The 16089-nt window shown below is 48.8% G+C and overlaps 1 protein-coding gene across 1 annotated transcript in view; it reads right to left on the bottom strand.

The window, feature by feature from the left end:
- Positions 1-13612, bottom strand: part of Rec114 (REC114 meiotic recombination protein) — a 34492-nt gene extending 20880 nt beyond the window's left edge. Inside the window, exon 1 of the mRNA XM_042697383.1 lies at positions 13457-13612. Within this exon, the coding sequence (XP_042553317.1) occupies positions 13457-13612 (156 nt within the window). The remainder of the gene's footprint in view (positions 1-13456) is intronic.
- Between the last annotated feature and the right edge of the window lie 2477 nt (positions 13613-16089).

The raw sequence follows: 16089 nt of genomic DNA on the forward strand, positions 1-16089 counted from the left end.
AATAAAGTTCCCAAGCCCTCATGGGTCTCAACTAATAACTGGGTGTAGTAGCGCTTCTGTCATCCGAGCCTACATTGGAGGATTGTGGTCTAGGTGGGCCCGGGCAAAAAGTGAAGCCCTATTTGAGAAACAGTGGAAGCAAGCTCGGTGCTAGTGGCTCACATCTGCCCATAATCCTAGCTACTCAGGAGGCTGAAGTCTGAGGACTGGTTCAAAACTGGCAGAAAAGTCCATGTAAAGAGCTCTTATCTACAATTAACTACCAAAGAACCAGAAGTGGAAGTGTGGCTCAAGTGTGGAGCACCAGCCTTGAGGGAAAAGCTAAGGGACAGTGCCCAGGCTCTGAGTTCAAGCCAATAACATGCATGCGAGCGTGCACATGCGCATACACATACACAAAGTACCATCTTATGAAAAACTAGGACAAGCACCTGGCAAAATCCAGCCTTCATTCTTGACTGCAGAAGAGCTGTGGCATTCTATGGAGGCGGCCACGGTTAACGTGACCTCACACAGTGAAAGCTTTCTCCCTCCGTACAGAAGAAAAACAAGGTGTCCACTCTTGCCCCTTCTATTCAGTGTTGTTACTGGGGTTCTTAACCACTGCAATCAGACCAGAGATAAAAAGCACTCAAGACTGCAAAGGAAGAAGCAAAGCTGTCTTTAATCAGACATTATGATTATGTGGAAAAATCTAACTGATTTTTACTAGAACTAATACATTAATTTTAAGAAGCTTGCATAAGCAAGATTGATAAGGGAAAAGCAATTACATTTACATAGACTAGTAAAAAAACCTGGAACTTAATTTCTGAAACATCAAAATTTGGAGTACGTCAAAAACAGGAGCAACTTTGGGATACATCTAATGGAAGATTGGCACATTGAGATGTGAGAGGATCTAGGGACCAGCAGAGAGGTTCTGGGATGATCAAGGTGTCAGCAGGCAGAACAGCATCCTCCAGAGATGTCCACAGCCAACAGCTGGAGCACATGGATGCTCTTCCATGGCAAATGGCCTCTGCAGATGTGCTCAGGGATCTGGAGACGAGTCTGTCCTAGATCAGCTAAGTGGGCTCAGAAAATCCCAAGGTCCTTAGAAGAGGAGGAGGAAGTCAGGACAGGAACGTGGGCAGCCTACTGGCTGCAGACGCCGCTGCAGGACAGAGATTCTCCCCAGAGCCTATAGAAGGAACGCAGCCCCACCCGTACATAAAGGTTAGCCCCCCCCCCCCCTTCAGACCAGTGTGATGCCCAGACCTGCAAGCTAAGTGCGTGAGGCCGCCACGGTGGGTGTACCACATGTGGCGAACCAGACGCTAACTCTCCCCAATTCCATCGATGCAAACTGGTGACAACCACCCAAATGCCTCACTTCTTTTTTTTTTTTTTGGTGGAAATTCAGCTACTTCCAAGATTCCGATGGAAACGCAAGGGTGCAAAGCAGAGAGACCATGCGCGGGGCATGGAGGCAGCTAACGTTAACAAGGCGCCAGTGACACCCGGACCCTCTTACAAATAAGCTGGGCAAGAAAAATGTTTGCTGGGCAACCGCTGGCTGCCAAGGGCTACTCCGGGCGTTCCATTCCATCGCTGGACCCCCCACCCCTGCCTTCCAGGGCGAAGGTGGGCTGCAGAGGCACGGCCCAGGGCGGCGGGCGGGGCCGCGGGGGCGGGGCCGCAGTGGGCGGGGCCGCGGCGGGCGGGGCCGCGGTGGGCGGGGCCGCGGTGGGCGGGGCCGCGGCGGGCGGGGCCGCGGTGGGCGGGGCTGTGGCGGGCGGGGCCGCGGGGCGGGGCTGTGGCGGGCGGGGCTGTGGCGGGCGGGGCCGCGGCGGGCGGGGCCGCGGTGGGCGGGGCCGCGGCGGGCGGGGTCGCGGGGCGGGGCTGTGGCGGGCGGGGCCGCGGCGGGCGGGGCCGCGGGGGCGGGGCCGCAGTGGGCGGGGCCGCGGCGGGCGGGGCTGCGGTGGGTGGGGCCGCGGCGGGCGGGGCACCCCAGCAGCCACAGGGCCGCCCTGTCTCCAGGGAGACCCGCCAATAATCAGCCACTGCTACCTACCACGCATGTCAGCAATGACATGCACACAACATTTGTTGGTCCAAGTCCTAAATATAGTCTTTGAACAAAGGGGAGGAGGACCTGGTGGGCTGACCACTCACAGGGCTGGAATTACATATATAACTTGAGCCTGAGCTGCTTTTGCACAAGGCTAATCATTGATTATTAGCTAGGATTACAGGTATGAGCCACCAGCGCTTCCAAGTATAACTTCTTCAAAAAATTTAAGATCTTTAACAAGTATAGTTCATTGGACTTTAAAAAAATCGAGTTGTGAGCCGGGCGCTGGTGACTCACGCCTGTAATCCTAGCTACTCAGGAGGCTGAGATCTGAGGATCGCGGTTCAAAGCCAGCCCGGGCAAGAAAGACCGTGAGACTCCTATCTCCAATAAACCACCAGAAAACCGGAAGTGGTGCTGTGGCTCAAGTGGTAGAGCGCTCGCCTTGAGCAGAAGAGCTGAGGGACAGCGCCCAGGCCCAGAGTTCAAGCCCCACGACCGACAAAAAAAAAAAAATCAAGTTGTAAACGTTATTACAAATCAAAAGTGAAGCTCTTAATAATATCAACTTTCCCAGACCGGACACAATTTGAACACCTTGAAAGTTGTACTAAGGAAGATCAGGTGCGTCGGGAACTCCCGAGGGTTGATCCCGTCTCATTCAGTGTCTGTGGATGACACCAAGGCTCAGCGGTGAAGAGGGCCAGGAGTCAGAAGAACTCAAACGCACACTCACCAGGCTACTGCGTTGAAGGATGCATGTATGAAAACATCATAATGAAACCGTTGTTTTGTACAATATACACTTAAAAAAAAAAAAAGAACCAACCCACCCAGCCTGGGTTTAGAGGAACAAAACTGTTGAAGGAAATCAATAGTCTGAACCAAAATAATGATTATTTGTAATGACACTGAAGGAGGGCCTCAGAGCCAAAAGTGTGCTTTGTGAATGTAAAAATCCAACAGTTAGTTTAAAAACTATATGACCACAGCTGAGCCCAAAATGAACGGTTGGCGAGATCAAGCAGAGATATTTAGAACTGCAGAACAAGACTGCCGAGAAGAAATGCAATAGAAGACCTGTGGCAAAGATGCAGATACACAGGAGAACAAATGTTACAGACCCGCTAGAGTGGGGCGAAGAAAGGCTCTGGTTCAGCAAGTAACAGAAAACACCCCATAGCCACAGAAAGATGGAAAGGGGTCAGGTTCCAGCCATAATCAGGGTGGAGGAAAAGTCAACAACTAGGCATCGTGAATTCCAGACACAAGGTAGCCTGCCGGGAGTGCGGTCCAGTTCCTTTAACTCCTGGCCCTCCGCTGAACCTCGGGACCATCCATGGACAGGGAATGTGAGGACGGGGTCAGCCCTAGCAGAGAGTTCCCAATGAACTTCATCTTCCCAGTGATCTTGAAAGCTTCCAGTTAAAAACAGAAACAGGCCAGGCTCTCATGGCTCATGTCTGTAATCTAGCAACTCAGAAGGCCAAGATGTGATCACAGTTGGAAGCCAGCCTAGGCTCCCAAGCCCATGAGATTCATCTCCTATTAACCACCAAAAAGCTCAGAGACAGAACCCAGGCCCTGAGTTCAAGCCCCAGGACTGGCAAAATCCATCCATTCATCCATCCATCCACGCTGTCCGACTTCAATTCTTGAGGATTCTAGAGAACTTTTGTGGGGTGGTGTGAACTCCCAGCTCTCAGGGCCTCAAGTTTGCTAGCTGCTACTCTACCACCTGAGCAATGCCTCAAGCCCAACTTTTTGCTGGTTATTTTGGAAATAAGATCTTGAGAACTGTTCTTCCGAGGCTAACTTCAAACCCTCCAGATCTCAGCCATCAGTGCCCATCAGGTAAGTAATTTTGTAGAAGTGGTAAATGGAGAGAAGCATTTAGTCTACGGCCCCTACACCAATCCCACCACATGGTAACTAGAGTGGATGCAGGGAGCCCATCTTTACATAAGTAGTTGGGTACTGGGATAAGAAAAATGATAAAAGTACACTATCAGCCTTCTGTAATCCCCAGTTAATGCCTGTAGGCATTGTGACATCAAAAAGGGAAAAATAGATTATACCCAATAGGAACCAAACCACCTGGAGTAATCTCCTCTCAGGGAAATACGACTGAATTTGATCAACCTCTATTTATTCAACCATCAATTCACAAGAAAACAGCAGACGGAACAACAACAAAAATCACATGAACCTGCGGCACAGAGATGCAGCCAGCTGAACTTTCATGCCTTTTGGCTTTTCCCACAGAAATGCAGAGTGCTAGGAGCAATAATAAAAACAAGGCTAAGAGTGAAAAGCCACAGACCTTCCCCGCTCCTAAGAGCAAAGACACACATGGGAATTTTTTTCCCTTTAAAACCTACAAAAACAGACCTCTTGTACCAAAGCATGAGGTGTGATTCCTTCTTTCCCACAAGGCCCTACAAAGGAGCACTGACCCCGAGAGCACCCAGGTCTTCAAACCTAGCTCTTGGAGTTAACATGGAATACGATGTATGCAAAACATCTTTCATGCCCCCGAGGAGCAAGTTCTTTGTCTTTGAAATTATCAATCCAGGCACCTCTGAGGATGCTTCTCCTTGCAGGTTTCTCAGACTGGTCTGGGTATGGTGCCTTACCCCTGCAATCTCAGCCACTACCATTGCAGCTCCTGCAGTCTCAGCTAACTGGGAGGCAGAGACAGGAGGATCACAATTTGAGGCCTGCTCAGGCAAATTAGTGAGATCCTATCTCAAAAGTCTGCGCCTAGGTGTGAAAGTACGTGCCTGTGATCTCAGCTGCTGGGGAAGCAGAGGCAGGAGGACCGTGATTCAAGGCCAGCCCAGGCAGGGCAAAGTGAGCTCAGGACCCTATCTCAAAAACCAACTAAAAGCAAAAGGAGACTGAGATTGGGAGGCCAGCCCAGGCAGAACGTTCCCAAGACCCCAGCTCAACCAACCAATGGCTGAACATAGGGCTGTGTCCTGCCATCCCAACTGTGTGGGAAGCACAAATAAGAGAACCCAAGTCCGGGCTGGCTTGGGCATAAATGAAAGAAGAAAGAGTTGGTGGTGTGACTCAAGTGGTAGAGCACCTACCTAGCAAGCCCAAAGCCCTGCGTTCAATCCCCAGCATCACCCAAGATTTCCCAGAGTAACAAACCTTACGAAGCCCCCGAGACTACACAGCAGCGCCTCCTGCTGGCCTCTCCCGGGACTGAGCAACGCTCACACCCTAGCAGTGTCAGAGCTGATGCGGCACCCTGTCCCAGCGGAGCCCCTGGCCATCTCCACAGCCTGGCACCGTGTCGCCTGGCACTTCCGGGGTGTGGGGAGGATGAATGAATTCTATCATGGGCTCGTTTTAAAACTGTGACTTCCTTAATCTCCTGAAAGCACTACAGCTGGGGAAAAAAATCTTCTTTGCAGTTTATCCAGATACATTCCACCTTAAATCGAGTTCTGCAGACAAGCTATGTACTCCACAGAATAGAGCGCAGAGATGGCACCTGGGCAGAAACGGGTCTTTATAAATTGGTATTTGGAACAAGTGACGATTTTTGTCAGAGGAATGGAAGTGTTGTAAGGTCACGTAGAAGGCTTTCCCTCAAATGCCCGCGTAGTCTGCAGTGCATACGCCATGCAACCTGGCTCCACGTGGCCCCAAGCAAAGTACTGCATCTGGGCGTGGACCGTCCCGTGACAGCTCATGCTTACACGCCAACCCATCCTCACCACCACGGGACCCCGGCTGTCACAGAAGCCACTGCTGCAGCACTGGGCCACAGATGCCAGGCCCTGCTCCTGAAGCTTCTACCATGGCTGGGGTCAGCCCTGCCCACACCCACTGGCCAGCCCCTCACACGACACGTATGTGACATCTGAGCATTTGGTAGATGTCACTACCACGTAAAAGATATGATTGAAAGCCAGTGGAATCCTAGCTACTCAGGAGGCTGAGATCTGAGGATTATGGTACAAAGCCAGCCCCACAGATGCAAATCCAGGAGACTGACCTCCCATTAACCAGAGGCCCTGCCTCCAAGCCCCAGTATCAGTGCTACGAAATAACGGTTGAAGATACACCTACAGGGCACAGCTGGAGGTCGCCTGGCTTGAAGATGACCAGGGTTTGGAACTCATTCCCTGCTTCCTGTGGGCCACTTAACCAAGCCCAGCCATGGCCACTTGTCTGGGTTGTGGGAAGGGGTCAATGGAAATATAAGCGGTGCCACAGTGTAAGGACCACACCGTGTCAGCTCTCTCCGCTTTGCCCCTTCCTTCAGAACCGGGGATGTCTTGCGAGAGCCTCTCCGGGGACTGATGCTTTGGTCTGGCCTGGGAAGCACGAAGCACTGTTTTCCCAACTGTGGCCTGGGAACCTGGCTCCACTAACACAGTCCTGGCTGAGGAAACACGTTTTAGTCACCAATGCACCGCCCAGTGACAGGGCAGCCTTTCTTAGTTTGTACAAAATATATACACTTAACGTCTGCGTGACTAAAAAAGTTGTGTCGTGATGCATTTCTCAGAACAGACCTGTCATAAAGAGAAACATGGACATACACAACCCTATTTTAAGACGGTGAGGCCGAGCCTGGCGCCAGTGGCTCCCCTTGTAATCCTTGCTTACTTTACTGTAGGAGCCTGAGATCTAGAGGAGGGCAGCTCCAAGACAATCTGGACAGAGAGTCTACCTCCAAAATAACCAGCAAAAACAAAGCTGTGCTAGAGGCCTGGCTCAAGTGATAGTGCCAGCCAAGCGAGCAAGTTGAGAGCGGGCAAGCTTGAACCCTGAGACTGGCAGGAAAGGAAAAAGAAGTGAGGGCAGGTATAGTGTAGTCCTGTAATCCCAGCCCTTGGGAGGCTGAGGCAGGAGGATGGTGAAGTTGAGGCCAGCCTGTCTCAAAACCCAAACCCAAACCAAACACCAAGTTGATGTGCAAGCTCACACCTCCAGCTCCTGAGACCCAGGAGCTATTTAGTAACAGTGGTGGAACAGAGCAAAGTGGACTCCATCTCAGGGCGGCATGGAGTGACAGGATCAGTCACTCTCCTGCCTGAAACAATGGAAGAACTAAACCCGCTAGCATCAGGAGGCACAACACAACTCCCAAGGAAGGACAAGAAACGGTGCAGGCAAGTCCTACCACTGCCCGGGTTGCTTACTTGCTGCGGTTTCCAGCCTGACGTGCGGAGAGAAAGGCCAACAAAGGCAGGCAGGACAGAACACAAGAGGAGAGGGCTATGTGGACAGGGAATGCAGACGATTGCTGAGCCCTCGTCAGAGCTGGGGGCAGGTAGGCTGGGCAACACCTCCTGAGAGGATTTAAGGAAGCAATCCGAAGAGCTCACACGGGACAGAGAATCGGCTAGAGTTGAAAAATCTTTTAATTTATGGGGTATTAGGTGGAGTTCTCTGAAGATTTTTGCCTCAAGAGTAGGGGGAAAAAAAAATCAATCCTGGACCAAATGTTCCTGTAGTCTCGCCTGACACGGTTTAAAAGCAAGCGTTGAAAGGATCTGTTTGCAAATAACATACGGGGGACGGGGGAAGGGGAGGCAGTGGAGGTGGGAAGGCCCTCAAGAATCCCTAGGGGAGTCCAAAAATACCCTGTAGTCAATGAGGTAAAATTCACAATAATGATTCTGTCAAAACCCATCAGGAGTGCAAAGTTCTTACTGTTTTCACAAATAGTTTCCCTGGGGTTTTTACAGAATCTTCGATTTCTCTTTAAAAAGAAACTGTCATTTCTATCATTTTCAATGATCATCCCCAAATCTCTCCTTTGCAATGGCTGCATGCCAGTGCCCACAGGAAGCACCCAAGTTCTGGGGACAAGAAAACCAGGTCTGGGCTGGGAATGTGGCTCAGTGGTAGAGTGCTTGCCTAGCATGCATGAAGCCCTGGGTTCGATTCCTCAGTACCACATAAACAGAAAAGGCCAGAAGTGGCACTGTGGCTCAAGTGGTAGAGTGTTAACCTTGAGCAAAAGAAGCTCAGGGGCAGTGCCCAGGCCCTGAGTTCAAGCCCCAGGACTGGCAAAAAAGAAAAAGAAAACCAGGTCTGAATTCTTCCTTCCTAACTTATCTCCAAGTTTGGAGAAAAGCCGGGGAAACTCTGGAGTGTCAGTGGACTTTTCCATGAAATGGGTTTATTTTCTTCCCATGGCTGCAACAGCAGATATATATATATATGTATATATGTATGTATATATATATATATATACATATATATATGTATGTGTATGAATATATAGCATATATATTTAATTAGAGATAGCTATCCTTTCCTAATAACACATTTCCACACGACATACTCAAATATTTTCAAAGGCCCATGGTGCTTGGGCAGTAGGCTGGTACTAGGGATACAAAAGGAAAAAAGGACCCAAAGAACAGCTTGCGTTGAACCCACATTTAAAAGTTCATTGCAAGTCAAGCTTCATACTCTGTTTTTTAATTTCTAAGTAGGGCAATTATTTTAAGTTCCTCCTATAAAAATTAGAGGATGATTTTTTTCCCCTTGGAAAGTTAAAAAAAAAAAATCTAAAAAGTTGTCAGGATCAAGCAATTAGGGCATGTCTGTGAAACACTTGGAATCTGAAAAATATGGTAAAACTTTAATTTAAAAGCAACCTGCAATTAACATCACCTTTCAAAATTATTCTCAAATTAGCCAACTAAATTATATTCAGCCAAAATACATAAGATGGACCGATCTGCTATTATGGTAATCTTCTCAGCAAGGCTGGGCCAACAGATGTAAGGAACAAAAATCAAGTTCAAGTTTGTATTTCATTTGCTCATTTTCCTTCAATGATGGCAGATGGCTTAAATATTAACCCTATTAATAAAATACTTGAATATTCATTACACAGCTGATCAACTTAATTTATAACTCCAAAAACTCACATTATGAATTCCACTGCACGGATGCCCACCTGACTCAGTTTCCTAAACCTGTCACTCTGAGTGGTCCAGCCAACAGCCTGGGCATCAGCTGGAGGCTGTTAGAACTGCACACACTCCCATGCCGCATCTATTCTGAGCCAGAATTTGCACTTTAACAAAAAATCCCACATGATTCCTATGCATTTTAAGTATGTGTAGACCAGCGGACGCGGCTGTGAAATTTTTGTGGGTTTTTTTTTTTTTTTTTTGGTTTTCTTTCACTTTCTTTTTCTTTTCTTTTTTGGTGCCGTTCCTGGGGTTTGAACTCAGGTTGTGGGTGCTGTCCCTGAGCTTTTTTTTGCTCAAGGCTAGCACTCTACCACTGGAATAAAGCTCCACTTCTGAATGTTTGGTGGTTCATGGTGGAGATAACCTGGACTGGCTTTGAACAACGATTCCCAGATCTCAATTTCCTGAGTAGCTAGAATTACAGGCGTGAGCCACCAGCACCTAGCTGGTTTGAGAGAGAGACAGAGAGACAGAGAGAGAGAGAGAGAGAGAGAGAGAGAGAGAAAGAGAGTTGTTATTTTTTTCTTGGATGGTTACAAAGAAATTTACGTCCAAATTGTGGTTCAACTGAACCTCCTTTATACAACTACTTAAAGAAATGTTTTTTTTAAAAATTCTTGTCAAATTTTCTCCAGACAGTGACTTGTTAACAATTCAGAACAGTACATCAGTCAGCACACACATATTCTATACAATAATCTTTATGTCTCAGACAGTCTTATCTTTCAGCTAGGACTTCAAGTGTGAGGAATCTCATTTTTTCCTTTCAGGTTGACATTTCTGTCTTCGCACATGGCCACTGTGATAAAAATTTTCTTTGGGCTGGGAGTGTGGCTTACCATGCAGGAAGCCCTGGGTTCAAGTCCTCAGCACCACATACACAGAGTGCTAGCCTTGAGCAAAAGAAGCCCAGGGACAGCGCCCAGGCCCTGAGTTCAAGCCCAGGTCTGGCAAATTTTTTTTTTCTAGAACTAAACAAGTTATACATCACAGAACCAGGAGAACAGATTCCACAATTTCAGAGAAAAAAAAATTCAAAATAGGCTTATCCAAAGTTGATTTTGCAAATTGCTCAGGGGGAAAAGAAGCCACCAGAATGACTCTATCCTTCACCATAATTTTTTATGTGTGCTTAATTTACCCTAACAGATTTTTTTAAAACTGCAGGTATCACATATTTTTAAAATAAGAAATTCACCTAAGACTTAAAGAGGGTATCGTTCTTCAGATGGCTCATCTTTTATTATTAATATTACTGCACAATAGTCACTGTGCCCATAAAATAGAACAAATCTTATTTCTAGGCTGTAACAGATCACAGCAGGCAGGATGGCTCAGCACAGGTTCAGAGAAAGGTACAAATGTTCCGTTTCAAAAGCTCTGCAAAAGCCAACTTCATCTCTTGTGGCCACGGCCATGGATCTATGCCAAGCATTTGAGAACTGTAGAATACAGTGCTGCTTCTTATAAGCAATTATAAAGAGCTCTGTAAAGGGAATGGGGGACTGTCATAAAAACTAACTTCTACCAAATGGCCAGGCATCCATATGCCTCTGTCATGTACGAGGGACCGCACTGTGTCTGCACCAATGTATCCAACACAGATGCCTTAGGAGAAAGGGCTAGAAGAGGATGGAGAGACGTTATTAAGGAACCTTCTGGATCCGTCTCTAAAGTAAGATCTGCCAGCACTCAAACAGTTCTAGCTTTTCCCAAGCCCCAGTTACAGATCCATCACTTTTTTTTTTTTGACCATTGTGGGGCTTGAACTCTGGGCTGGGCGCTGTCCCTCAGCTCTTCAGCTCAAGGCTAGCTTTCTACTCCTTAAGCCACAGCACCACTTCCAGTTTTCTGGAATCTCACAGACCTTCCGGCCTGGGCTGGCTTTGAACTGCGATCCTCAGATCTCAGCCTCCTGAGGAGCTAGGATGGCAGGCAGGAGCCACTGGCGCCCAGCAGATCCATCACTCTTGAACTTAACTCTTTCCCCCGTGTTGTAGTTTCAGTCTGAGTCACTTTTCAGGATATACAGTTCCTCAGAGAGCACAACTAGTGTTTAGTACTTTTAAAAATGGGCCTACAAGCCAGGTGCTGGTGCCTTATGCTACTCGGTACTCTGAGATCTGAGGATTGCAGTTGGAAGCCAACAGGGGCAGTAAAGTCTGTGAGACTCTACCCCTAGAGCTACAGCACCACTTCCGGTTTTCTGATGGTTTATTGGAGATAAAAGTTTCACGGAGCTTCCTGCCCAGGCTGGCTTTGAACCATGATCCTCAAATCTCAGCCTCCTGAGTAGCTAGGATTACAGGCGTGTGCCACCGGCGCTCGGCTGTGAGACTCTTGTCTTCAAGAAATGACTCAGAAAAAGCCACAAATGGAAAGTCCTAGCCTTGGGCAAAAAGAAGCTCAGGGACAGAGCCCAGACCCCGAGTTCAAGCCCTAGGACTGGCACGCATGCACACACACACACACACACACACACACACACACACTGATTTCAAGCTTTGGAGTGCCCTTTAGTCTTCTGGAATGTGACAAATAATTCATGATGCCCTACCTTTACTCCCATTCACAAGCCTGTCTCTTAGTGCTTTACTTCATTTTCCTTTTCTATCCCTCATTCTTCAGTACACACCTGTCTGGCTTGAGGGAAACACCTCTTGGTAAAGACCGTGAAAGATCTTCCTGCTGCAACATCCAACACCTTCCTTCATCCCCTGGGAACTTCCCATCTCTGTCCCCTGCCAATCTTCTTGGGACTCCGGCCCCTCTACCTGCCCTGCAGACCTTGGACTACCTTGGGGCTTGTGCTGGAATCTCATCTAACCCTGTGACTGGAAATGTCACCTTCAAGCTGCTGACTCACACCTCCAGCCCAGATCTGCCTTCTGAGTCCAAAACAGTATGCCCAACCGTCCACTCAGTGTCTCCGCGGGACGCTTCAGAAATGTCTTAAAGCCACTCTATCCCAAGCCAATGTGTTTGTGATCTTCCCCTTCTCCAACGTTTCCCACTCCCCAAGCAACTGCCAGTCGTTCCTACTCTCATGTCCAATCAATGACCATGGCCGCCATCTTGGGCCTCCAAAATACATATCCCATTTTCCCATCATCCCATAGCACCATCTCTGTCCTACACTAAGTGACCTTCCTGAATCTACTCATCCTTCCCACTACTGCCCAGTCCCACTACACTCAACAGAGTGAGCTTTCCAGGATTAAAATGCCCCTGCTTTAAAAAAAAAAAAATCCTCCAGTGGCTTCTTGTTGATTTTCAGAATAACGCAAGACACCTGCCTACGTCCCAAGACAGCCCTATCTTACCAACCTTCCTTTGGTTCTAAAATATTCCTTTATCATCACCACCCTTCTCTCCTTCACCCTTCTCCTCAGTAAGTACTCAGGTTTTCCCAGGTGCATAGTCTTTGCATGCATAGTGTCTTCCACTTGCAGTATTTAATCTCTTTCCTTGTACTCTTCCACTATGCACAGCTGCCCCCAAACACATAAATATACATATGTATATGTGTGTGTGTGTATACACATGTACAATTTAACACACACCATATGCCATTTTTGTTATGGCACTGTGTGAGGTGATTGATACGTTACTGCAAAGTAATATATCCTATGAAAACTGGGCATGCCTGTGGCTCATGCCTGTTATCCTAGCTACTCAGGAGGCTGAGATCTGAGGATCACTGTTCAAAGTCAGCCTGGGCAGGAAAGTCTGTGAGACTCTTATCTCCAATGAACCACTAGAAAACTGGAAGTGGAGCTGTAACTCAAAGTGGTAGAGCACTAGTCTTGAGCAAAAAGAGCTCAGGGACAAGTGGCACTCTCTCTCTCTCTCTCTCTCTCTCTCTTGAATGCTGGAACTGGGGCTTGAACTCAGGGCCAGGGCACTGTCCTTGAGCTTTTCTGCTCAAGGCTGGCGCTCTACCTCTTAAGCCACCCCACTCAACTTCTAGCTTCAAGTAAGAGTCTCATGGACTTTGAATTTCGGCTGGCTTTGAACCACACTCTGATTTCAGCCTCATGAAAAACTAGGATAACAGTCTTGTTATTTCTTGCTTGCCACTACGATCCCTGAATTTAGGACTCCACGGGAAGTTGCACACACATGACGCTCAACAGATACCTGTTGGCTGAAGGAAATGTTTCCATGTGTGCCCAGGAGGCCTAAGACCAAATGTGGCTCCTCCTCCCACCTCCCCTCACCCCTACTTCCACCTCCCCTCACCCCACCTCCCCTCACCCCTCAACTCCCCTCTCTCCACTCCCACCCCTCCCTCACCCCATCATACCTCCCCCCTCCCTCCACCACCTCCCCTCCCCTCTCCCCTGCTCACCTCCGCCCTCCTCCCACTCCCCACCCTGTACCTCACCTCCTCCTCCCTCCCTGAGGAGCGCCCGACGCCATTGCTGCCCTCAGGCCTCACCTTCCAAGTAGGAGAAGGAGCCGTGGCAGCTTCGGGCTCAGGCTCGGACGACTCTCGGGCACCTGAGAGCATGAAGCGGCCATACCGCTGCAGAGGCCACTGCGCCACTTCTCCCAGAAGTCCCAAGTCGGCCACTTTTCCCGCACCTGCCGCCATGTGCAGCCTCCCGAGCATGCGCTTCCGGTGGAGAAAGGCTCCCCCCCCCGCCAGGCAGCAAGCCAATCAGAAAGCAAGGTGACCTTAAAGGCCTGCCCTCCCGGCTGCAGAAGCCAATGGGACGTCTGAGGCTGCTTGAGCGGGCTTTTCCGGACCTTGGGCGACATCAGTCACTTCCGCCATGAGCAGGCCTCCTCTCGCCTATGAAGAGGGGCTTGGACTTGGAGAAGTTTCTGGAACTGGCTGCGCGGTGTGGTACTTCCTGACGCCATCCTGTATCCCTGGAGGGATTTTCAGCGTTTGCACCCTGTGTGGGGAGCAGGTGGGTAGACAGCCAGCCATGAGAGCTGGGCCCCATCCAGCTGCAGGCCTCCAGCCACCAAGGCTAGGGCGCCTGGACTTGCTGGCCACGGAAAGTGGGTGTCCATCCAACTCAGGTGCCACGATGCAACGCTCCCTGGTGACTTAGAGTCCACGAAGCACTTCCACACCCGTCCTTCCGTGTATCCTCCCAACATCCTTGCGAGTTAAAGACACAAATCAGTGGCGTGGACTAGACAGGGTCCCATAAGATCCCACATCCAGTCCTGATTTTGTCTAGGGTCAGAGAATGGCCCTGTAAAAGTGTTGATCCCCCACAGGCTCCCCGTGTGTTCCCCCCCCCCCAGGTGTGTCCGTCCTATTTGCAAAGAAAATTTAGGTATTTATACAGTGGGTGTCAAATCTGGGCCACTGTGTTAACCAGACACCTGTGAGATAATCAAAATGCAAATAATTTTCCAACTACACAGACCAAAGAGAACGAAGTACATGAAGAGTGATGGAGAAAAGTGGTGACTTGTTCTCTTTACAGAGTAAGGAATATCCACTGTGGGTAAACAATTATGCCAGTCTGGCTCTGGCTTCAGTCATCTAACCTCTGGGACCTGAGATTTAATAAAGAAGACAAAGCAAGACACAAATACACCCATAGTATCTCAGTGAATGCCATGTGCTGGGAGAGTTCAGGTGAGGTTAAAGAATAAAATAAGCCTACCACTGGTGGCTCATGCCTGTCATCCTAGCTACTTAGGAGGCTGAAATCTGAGGATCATTTTTCAAAGTTCAAAGCCAGCTTGGGCAGGAAAGTCCATGAGATTCTTATCTCCAATGAACCACTAAAAAGTCACTTGAGCATGGTAGAGCTAGCTGTGAGCAGAATAGCCCAAGGACAGCACCCAGGCCCTGAGTTCAAGCCTCAGGACCAGCAAACATACACACACATATCTATGAAAGATGAGAAAGTTTTCCAAGATGGAGAAAAGTGGAGTTCCTTGTGGAGGGGACATTGAGCTGGGATGATCACAGAACTAACCAGAATGTGAAGGTGTTTTCTAAGATGAGTCTGTTAAGCTGAGTGAGGGAAAAAAAGTAGTATACCATGACTGCTCAGTTTTCCCGTGGTGACTAAAATGAGGGTATCTTATAGTGACATTCCCCCAGAGAAGGTCTGGGATGGTCAATTTCTCAAGAGCAGAGGGGATAAATTACTTTTAAGCCAAGAATTTGTTACTCTGTGTGTGTGTGTGTGTTGGTTTTGGGGCTTGAACTCACGACCTGGGCTCTGTCTCTAAGCTTTATCACTCAAGGCTGACACTCTGCCACATGCACCACAGCTCCATTTTGGACTTTTTGCTGGTTAATTGGAGATAAGAGTCACACAGACTTTCCTGTTCTGGCTGGCATTGAACCACCATCCTCAGATCTCAGCCTTTTGAATAGCTAGGATTTCAGTCATGAGCTACCAGTGTCTGGCATTGTTACCTAACTTTTTATTGGTCTAGTCATGTTTACCGAAAGGGTCAAAGTTCAAGAACTGCTTCGGAAAGATCCTCAAATGACACAACAGTACTACACTTAGAATAGTAGTCAATAGCTGAAAACTTGGCTTAAGTCTCACATCTATACCCCCGCCAGCTGTGTGACCTTGGGGAACTCGTACAACCTCTCTGTAACGCTATTAAATAGCCACCTTACAAGGTCACAGACAGAATGAAGTAAGAACATCTGTGGGGAAACACTGGGTTGGTGTGTACCACCCACCATGGCGGGCACGTTGGGACTTTCTGCTTGCAGAGTTAACACGACTTTTTGAGTCCAGGAAGGGAGGATGGGAGCCGGAGACTGACATTGGGTCTCAGAGGATCTCACCTTCCAGGCCCCGGACTGCAGCTGCCAGACACCCTTCACAGGAGCAGATGGTGCTTGCCTGGTGGCGGGATGCAGTCAGTGCCCAAGGACACCAGGGCCCTGCTGGGCTCCCACCCCCAAGCTTGCTTCCTAGACGGTGCACCTGTGCTCCAGCTTCTGGTGCCTCCGGTGGCTGCCAAGAGGAGATCATGTCTGCAGAGGCGAAGATGATAAAAACCACAGCTCAGTGCACGGAGGCAAGGATGAAGTCACAATATTAGCTAATGTGACTTGAATGTTCAAGGGTA

The sequence above is a fragment of the Dipodomys spectabilis genome, unplaced genomic scaffold (genome assembly GCF_019054845.1).
Source record: "Dipodomys spectabilis isolate Male_0828 unplaced genomic scaffold, ASM1905484v1 ptg000219l, whole genome shotgun sequence".
Lineage (NCBI taxonomy): Eukaryota > Metazoa > Chordata > Mammalia > Rodentia > Heteromyidae > Dipodomys > Dipodomys spectabilis.